The 9547-nt window shown below is 45.9% G+C and overlaps 1 protein-coding gene across 1 annotated transcript; it reads left to right on the forward strand.

The window, feature by feature from the left end:
* Window positions 1–7621: 7621 nt before the first annotated feature.
* LOC122816232 (stress protein DDR48-like) lies at window positions 7622–8284 on the forward strand. The gene has a single exon (XM_044088977.1). It carries the CDS (start codon window positions 7622–7624, stop codon window positions 8282–8284), a length of 663 nt encoding a protein of 220 aa, XP_043944912.1.
* Window positions 8285–9547: the final 1263 nt, after the last annotated feature.

The raw sequence follows: 9547 nt of genomic DNA on the forward strand, positions 1-9547 counted from the left end.
TCAGTATCAGTAAGAAACTAAGGTCCCTCATAAAATCATCCAAGGCTAACTTTGAAAGAAAAATAGCCACGGATTCAAAAGATAACCACAAAGCCTTCTTTAGCTATGTCAAGAATCTAAGAGGCAACTCACAGATATGCTCTGAGCTAATGCAAAATAGCACAAAATATACTGAACCTACTGATATTGCCAACATCCTGGCAGATAGATTCACTGCAAACTTCACCCCCCTCTCACCCCCAAAAGGGCCAACAACAATACCGGAAAAGTGTAGTGTCCCAGAAATCACAGATGCACAGGAGAAAACAGCCCTTTCAAAAGCCTAAAGCACAGTGTCAATGGGGCCAGATGGTGTCCCAGGCTGCGTCTTGCACGAACTACAGAACAAACTAACCCCCCACCTAAACACACTGTTCAACCTCAGCCTCTCCACAGGCTACATGCCCATAGAATGGCGCACAACAATTCTGTTCCATAAAGGAGGGGCCACAACTGACCCTGGTAACTATCGCCCCATAAGCCTGACTAGCCTGGTCTGCAAGGCTATCGAGCGCATCATCATGTAACTCATTAACAAAGATATTGGGACCTCCAAACACTTGACTCAACCCAGTTTGGCTTTGTTAAGGGCAGATCATGCCTACTAAACCTTGTTGACTTCTTTGAGACAGTCACCAAGGCCATAGATGAGGGGAGGGTGGTTCACACAGCCTACCTTGACCTCGCCAAGGTTTTTGACACCATTCCCCACTCGGGAATTATAGCAAAACTCACCAGCCTGAACATAAACCCCTACATCATGAGAAGGGTTGCCAACTCTCTTAGAGACAGAACTCACACAGTAAGAATAGTGGGCTCCAGGTCCAACTCTAAACCAGTCACAAGTGGTGTCCCACAAGGCTTGGTCCTGGGACCCCTACTGTTCGGCATATACTTCTCAGAAGTACAGGCAAACACAGGAGGACTATGGCTAACCAAGTTCACCAATAACTGCAAACTGGGAGCCATAATTGACTCTCCGGCTGACACGGACATTCTCCAAAAGGGCCTTACTGAGACAGACACCTGGTGTCAAAGTCATGGTCTCAAGCTAAATGCCAAAAAATGCATAGTCATCCCGTTTGGGAAAAACAAAACACCCATGAATTACCACATAGGTGGTAGCCCCCTTAATACAGAAGAGGTACTAAGAGATCTGGGGACCCAGGTAGATAGTAATCTCTCCTTTGACAATCATATTGCCAAAGTAGTTAGGAAATCCTTCTATATAGCCCATCTAATTATTAAAGGGTTCGCATCTAGAAATAAAGAGGTTATAGTGCCCCTCTACTTGTCACTCATCAGACCCATCATAGAGTCCAATGCCACATTTGGGATGGACCTCACAAGACACTTCCAACAGCTGGAAAGACCACAAAAGTACCTCACCAAGACGATTACTGGCCTCAAACATATGTCCTATGCAGCCCGACTGGAAAAACTCTGGCTGTACTCAGTAGCATATCACTTACTCAGAAGTGATCACTGCCTGACTTACAAAGCCATGTCCAACTCAGAAATGATGGATATGCTCCACCTAAAGAAATCCAAGTCACTGCAAGCCACTCGCTCTAGTGAGCTAAACCTCACCATAACAATACATAGAAAATGCTGCAGGGATAGACTCCTGTCACAGAGACTTCCCATGCTTTGGAACAAAATTCCTAACTACATTAGGCAGAGCCCCTCACTATCACTCTTCAAGAGAAACCTTGACGAGTGGATGGGTAACAGAAAATACTCCCCTGGGATCACTTCATTGGCTCTTCTTGACAGAAGCTCAGTTAGTTAATCAATGGGGAAGCAAAAGCTGACACACTCTGGCTAGGCTTATAAATGCCTTCAGGCAGATAGCCTAGTACCTACCTATGAACCTATGAACCTAAGACAACTACTGAAGTTCTGCTCCAAATTTCAACAGAGAGGAACTTGGTGAATGGATGCTTTCCCTTTCGCATGGAAAACTTGCTCCTGTATGCATTCCATCCCTTGTCTCTGATTCCCCGGTTACTGACAATATTCAGGGTAGATATTCCCAGCATGATCTTAGTGGCCTCCTTCTGGCCAAGGCAACACTAATTGTCCCTTCTCATGATTCTCAGTGAGGGCAGATTCAGCACCCTAGCACAAGAAGTAGCACTCCTCAGCCTAGACAAGAGATCTGTATTTCATCCTCACCTAGCCACACTCCAGTTAACAGCCTGGAGGATTGTGTTTTGACACTAAGGAATGCCTTCTATCCCAAGGACATACTTTCCATTCTAAAGTTAGCAAGGAAACACAATAATGGAAAATCATACCTGGGAAAATTGAAGAGATTTTCCATCCGATGTCTCATCAAGATCATCAGCCCTTCTGAGGCAGACATCAACTCAGTCTAGGAGTACCTGTCAGGCCTGTGTAGGCAGGGACTTTCCTACTCCAGTATTAAAGTATGTGCATCTGCTGTCTCAACTTACCTGCACAGTGCTCCACCTGTCTTCACAAACTCCCACATGAAACTTTTCCTAAAAGGGGTAGTTCACTTGGGACCACCCAGAAGGAATCCTATACCTTCAGTATATATGTAAACAGTCACAGCCCTTAAGGCCAAACAACATGCCTGATACACTTGTAATAGGTGACTCCATAGTCAGACACACTGACGTCCCGCTCACCAGACTGAACAAGGAAAAGGTTACAGTAAGCTGCCTGTCAGGCGCTAGAATCTGCCACATAACACAAGCACTCAGGTCACTCCAAAGCAAGTACAAATATGACTCAGTCATTGTCCATGCCGGTGTGAATGACCTGAGACGTACCTGCCTGGACTACATGAAAAGAGACATAGAGGAGCTCTCTGATTATGTAGCCCAGGCCGGTATGACCCTGACCCTGAGCAGCATCTTACCCTCACCAAGAATGATGCCACAGTACAAAGACAAAATGATCAGCTTTAACAATTGGCTCAATTACTGGTGTCATTCTAATGGGATCCAATGTCTGTCTTCTTGGGATGACATGCTTGACAAGCCACACTGCTTTGCAAGGGACGGCTTGCACCTGTCACCCCTGGGCTTCCGGATATTGGCCAAGGCTCTTGCCACCCCCATAGTGCCTTTTTTAGGCAAGGCTAAAAGACAAACCCACCTCCCTAGATAACACAAGTGGAAAAAAACTAAGGGTAATGCTGCTCAACGCCAGAAGTCTAAACCTCAAGATGCACACTCTCGAAGTCCTCCTCAGTATGGAGAACATCGATGTCTGTGCAGTGACTGAAACCTGGTTCAAGGCTCCTGAGAGCACCCCAGCACTACCAGGTTATATCTCATATCATGCTTTTCGGTCTCAAAACCTGGACCGAACCACAAAAGGAGGGGGAGTATCCATATTCATCAAAGATACCCACACCTCCAGGTTAGTGGCAATGCACAAAGCATTGGAGACCATCCAGGTGCAACTAACCGTAGGCAAAACTGCCCTACAGTTTGTAGCATGCTACAGACCACCCTCTCAAACTCAGGAACCCCACTCAGCCTTCCTGAAGACACTGGAGAGTATGAATGTCTCTCCAAATACCATCATATTGGGAGACTTCAACTACCCAAACATAGACTGGGAGCATTACTCAAGCCCCAACACCCTAGCCCAAAGGTTCCTAGAATTCATAAACTCAAATGCGATGGAACAACTAGTCACCACTCCCACAAGAGGAGATAATATACTAGACCTGATCATCACAAACATGGGGACACAATGCTCCACACCGTAAGTATACCCCTCATTGGTGAGATCAGACCATAAATTAATCTCACTGGAAATCCACATCCCGCCCCCACCCCCAGCACAAAAGACCACAGTGAAGAAATTCTCAAAAGCTGACTTCAAACTTCTTAAGACTGAAGTGGTATCCTTCAAGGCCCCTGGGCCAGTGAAAACTACAGCCCACACCGCTGAATCCTTTATTAACGCTTTCTACGGACACCTTCAAGAATGCATGGATCATGCAATCCCAAATAAAACCAAGACCCATTCCCCCAAAGGCAGGCATCCTGTCTGGTGGACCCCAGCCATAAACAAGCTTTACAACAGGAGGAGGAAGCTACTACATGACAGAGCAAAATCCCCAAAAGGGAAGGCATCTCTGATCAGTACTAGCAAAAAACTACGATCACTCATAAAATCATCCAAGGCCAACTTCGAGAGAAAAATCGCAAAAGACACTAAAGGCAATCACAAGGCCTTCTTTAGTTATGTTAGAAACCTGGGTGGAAACTCCCAGATATGCTCAGAGTTAGTTCAAAATGACAAAAAATACACTGAACCCACAGACATTGCCAACATACTGGCAGACCGGTTCAGTGCAAATTTCTCTCCCCCCTCGCCCCCAAAAGGAGAAATATCTATCCCAGTAGAGTGTAGCCTCCCTGACATCTCAGATGCCCAGGTGAGAGCCGCCCTCTCCAAAGCTAAAAACACAGCATCAATGGGACCAGACGGTGTCCCGGGTTGCGTGCTACATGAACTCCAAGAGGAACTAAACCCGCACATAAGGCTGTTGTTTAACCTTAGCCTTACTACAGGATACGTACCCAAAGAATGGCGTACAGCAACAGTGGTCCCACTCCACAAAGGAGGTGCTTCTACGGACCCTGGAAATTACTGCCCCATAAGCTTGACGAGCCTGGTCTGCAAAGCTATGGAGAGGATCATTATGGAACTCATAAACAAAGACATTGGGGACCTACAGACACTGGATCCTACCCAATTCGGCTTTGTCAAGGGTAGATCCTGCCTTTTGAACCTGGTCGACTTTTTTGAAACAGTCACTAAGGCCATTGATGAGGGTAAGGCAGTTCACACAGCCTACCTTGATCTTGCAAAAGCCTTCGACACAATACCCCACTTGGGCATCATAGACAAGCTCATCAGCTTAAATGTAAACCCATATGTCATAAGATAGGTTGCAAACTGGCTCAAGGACAGAACCCACAAGGTCAGAATTGCTGGAGCCATGTCAGACTCTAAGCCAGTCACAAGCGGTGTCCCAAGGGCTCGGTCCTGGGACCCCTCTTGTTCGGCATTTATTTTTCCGAGGTGCAAGCAAACATAGGAGGATTGTGGCTAACAAAGTTCGCAGATGACTGCAAACTGGGCGCCATAATTGATACTCCAGCGGACACAAGCATCCTTCAGAAAGGCCTCATAGAAATGGATGACTGGTGCCAGAGCCATGGCCTTAAACTGAACGCCAAAAAATGTATAGTCATACCCTTTGGGAAAAACAAAGTACCCACAAATTACCACATAGGTGGTAATCCATTAAGTATGGAAGAAGTAATCAGGGACCTAGGGACCCAAGTTGACAGTAACCTCTCATTTGACACTCACGTTGCCAAGGTGGTTAGGAAGACCTTCTATATTACCCACCTTATCATGAAAGGATTCACATCTAGATCAAGAGAGGTCATTGTGCCCCTGTACTCTTCCCTTATCAGGCCCATAATTGAGTACAATGCCCCATTTGGGATGTACCTTACCCGACACCTGCAGCAGTTAGACAGACCCCAAAAGTACCTCACCAAGAGGATCAAGGGTCTCAAACATATGTCATACGCTGCCCGGCTGAAGAAACTCCAGCTCTATTCAGTCGCATACCACCTACTCAGAGGCGATCTATGTCTGACGTACAAGGCCATGTCCAATCCGGAATTAATAGACATGCTCCACCTCAGAAAATCCAAATCCATCAGAGCTACAAGAGCAAGAGATTTGAACCTCAACACAGAAATAAATAGGACGTGCTGGAGGGACAGATTCATAACCCAGAGGCTCCCTACACTCTGGAACAGAATCCCAGTCCATGTTAGGCAGAGCCCATCACTGACTCTCTTCAAGAGAAATCTTGATGAGTGGATGGGAGATCGTAGGTTTACCCCGGGGGTCATCTCTGTGTCACTACTAAACAGAGGCACAGTAAACTAAACCCTAAATGGGCATAGTATTCTCATTCCAAGGGGTGGCGAAAGCCACACACACTCAGGCTAGGCTTATAAATGCCCTAGGGCAGATAGCCTAGTATGAACCTATGAACCTATGAATCTACCTGGGATTGAAATTTAAAAGATGGGATTGAAATTTAAATCTAAAGATGCTCACTTGAAAGACCACTTTCCTTATTGCTGGCACATCAGCAAGAGGGATCTCAGAAATGCAAACCTCATGTGTAAACATCCTTTCACTGTCTTTCAAATGGATATGGTAACCACCAGAACAAACCCATCGATTATGCATAAAATGGTATCAGAACTTACTTTAAACCAGCCTATCCACTTACCAGTTTTCTTCTCCAATCCACAGAACAGGGCAGAGCAAGTCCACCTCTCCCTGGATATGCACAGGCAGTTCAGGTGCTATCTAGGCAGGACAAAACAAATACTAATAGTGCAGAGAAATTACTGGTGGCTTTCACAGAGGGTAAACAAGCTAGACTTGTCTTCAAACAAGAACCAAAAGGACTGGGCAAAAAAAAATGACTAAGGTAATCCACAGAGGGAAAACACAGACACCTTAGTCCACAAAAGCAGTAAAGTAGTGAAAAAAGCAAAATGTAATGAATGATACATTTTCTTCGATAAAAATGAATCCTGGTTAAGTGCTTTCATCCCCAGTAACAAGCGGGACTTCATCAGGACCATGAAGGACATATGTTGGTGCCATTATCAGGTCTTTCTAAGCAGTGAACAAGCAGTCTGAGCTCTATGACAGCATGTCCTCTGCAGTTGTCTAAATATGAGTGAGGAAGAGGAAATTATAGGAGGCCGAGAGGAGCTGACAGAAACAAGAGGACTATATACAGCAGGGGGGAGTGATCAGGAGATAGAGATGAGTTAGAGGGTGGGAGTATGTACTGCAACAGTGATCTTCTCAAATATCTGCAATTAAGGTAAGGAGGACACCTCTGTACTATGTTTCTTATAGTCAGTGTTATAGTACTGATCCCTGGGCCAACAGGTGGGTTGTAGGTCATCTGTATGACCCTAGGAAATAAGATTTTCCAGGAGGTCAGTAGTGAAACCTGCTCCAGACCTGGATACATTGCATAGTTACAGTACTTTGTAAAGGTGTGCACTGAGCTCCATGGCTGCCTGTAGGATGGCCTGGGTAGGGACTGCTTGAAGAAAGGCAGTGGTATTTGCCCATTGCCAGGTGGAGTGGGTTTTAAAATGCCAAGAATGCCTAGAATCAAATCCTGTACCTTGTTCTTATGATCCAAATAATTTAACCATTATGTCAAACCCACTTCCCCCATGTCCCCATGCAATTGTTACTATGGTAACTCAACCACTGGGAAAGGAGAAGCAGCTTGCAGGGGCTAACATAGATGAAGAAATGAGGACATCAAAGCAGAAGCCAAAGTAGCTCCATTTGCAGAAAAAGTCCAAGAGAACAGATTACAGAGGTCCATTTGGGTACATATGCAGGAAAGGAAATGTGATACGGTGCAGAAGATTTGGAAGAGACTGGAGGAAGGCAAGAGGAAACAAGGACTTCAACCAAGAGAAGGTTAAAGTGTATGAGAAAAGGCCTGCAAGAGTCAGGCATGACTGTCGCGGAAGGGAGGAGAGTGGCACTGTTTGAGAGAAGTGGCAACAGTTCATATGACACACAGGAAGGAAGGAGAGTGGCACTGTTTGAGAGAAGTGGCAACAGTTCCTATGACACACAGGAAGGGAGGAGAGTGGCACTGTTTGAGAGAAGTGGCAACAGTTCCTATGACACACAGGAAGGGAGGAGAGTGGCACTGTTTGAGAGAAGTGGCAACAGTTCCTATGACATACAGGAAGGGAGGAGAGTGGCACTGTTTGAGAGAAGTGGAAACAGTTCCTATGACACACAGGAAGGGAGGAGAGTGGCACTGTTTGAGAGAAGTGGCAACAGTTCCTATGACACACAGGAAGGGAGGAGAGTGGCACTGTTTGAGAGATGTGGCAACAGTTCCTATGACACACAGGAAGGGAGGAGAGTGGCACTGTTTGAGAGAGGTGGCAACAGTTCCTATGACACACAGGAAGGGAGGAGAGTGGCACTGTTTGAGAGAAGTGGCAACAGTTCCTATGACACACAGGAAGGGAGGAGAGTGGCACTGTTTGAGAGAAGTGGCAACAGTTCCTATGGCACACAGGAAGGGAGGAGAGTGGCACTGTTTGAGAGAAGTGGCAACAGTTCCTATGACACAGGAAGGGAGGAGAGTGGCACTGTTTGAGAGAAGTGGCAACAGTTCCTATGACACACAGGAAGGGAGGAGAGTGGCACTGTTTGAGAGAAGTGGCAACAGTTCCTATGACACACAGGAAGGGAGGAGAGTGGCACTGTTTGAGAGAAGTGGCAACAGTTCCTATGACACACAGGAAGGGAGGAGAGTGGCACTGTTTGAGAGAAGTGGCAACAGTTACTATGACACACAGGAAGGGAGGAGAGTGGCACTGTTTGAGAGAAGTGGCAACAGTTTCTATGACACACAGGAAGGGAGGAGAGTGGCACTGTTTGAGAGAAGTGGCAACAGTTCCTATGGCACACAGGAAGGGAGGAGAGTGGCACTGTTTGAGAGAAGTGGCAAGTATGGCATGTAGAAAAAGGGGGAAGGGGGTTCATGGTGTGCTTTGGGTATTTATCTTGGACAGCATCATAACATAAATTCTGTAGAACAGTGAGGTTATTGACAGAGAGCACAGGTGTTAAAACAGGATACATTGAGTTTGTCTGTGTCAGCATTTCCAGTTTCCTGGCAATGGTTCCTGAACTGGATACCAATATTTATCACATTTTATGAATACTATAGGGGTGGCCACAGTGGTGCAGCAGTTAGTGTTGCTGCCTCACAGGAAGAGGTTCTCCGGTTCGATTCACGGGTTGGGCGCCCACCGTGCAGAGTCTGCATGTCCTGCCTATGGTCATGTAGGTTTCCTCTGAGTCCTCCTGTTTCCTTCCACAAAGACATCCTGTAGTTGGATTGTGCATTCTAAATTGGCCCTAGGTTTGAGAGTTTCTGTATGTGTGCATCTTCTGTGGAAAAGCTGAAAGGAGAAGAAGAAGATATTACATGAATACTAGAACATTTAACCCCTTTATGATCTGAAAGGCCTTTGTTGAGCCTCTAACTTTGCTAGACTAATGATAGAAATAAACTTGCAGTTATAATAATGAGTTCTGTTGCACAGTTGGTACAAAGCTTTAAGAAACTGCTCAAGGTCTTCAGACTACTTTTCACCAGGAGTGTTCCAGCCAATGTGATCAGTGGGGAATGATAATAGGTAGTAGTAAGTTGCAAAATGAAGTACTGGTATTAGAGCCAAATTATAAAACAGGAAAGATAACACTGATGGACCTCTGAAGAAAGAAAAATAATGTTGTGATTGGATGGGAGTACTACTGGAAAGCTATTTGCCTGGGTCGAAGTATCCTCCATGTTGGGTGGCCACAGCGGTGCAGCAGTTAGCGTTGTCACCTCACAGCAAGAGGTTTGCCG

Source organism: Protopterus annectens, chromosome 1.part1 (assembly GCF_019279795.1).
Source record: "Protopterus annectens isolate FY-2018-M chromosome 1.part1, PAN1.0, whole genome shotgun sequence".
Classification (NCBI taxonomy): domain Eukaryota; kingdom Metazoa; phylum Chordata; order Ceratodontiformes; family Protopteridae; genus Protopterus; species Protopterus annectens.

Bases quoted from the DNA above. Each gene is read 5' to 3' on its own strand.
- LOC122816232 (XM_044088977.1), top strand. From the start codon at position 7,622: ATGACTGTCGCGGAAGGGAGGAGAGTGGCACTGTTTGAGAGAAGTGGC.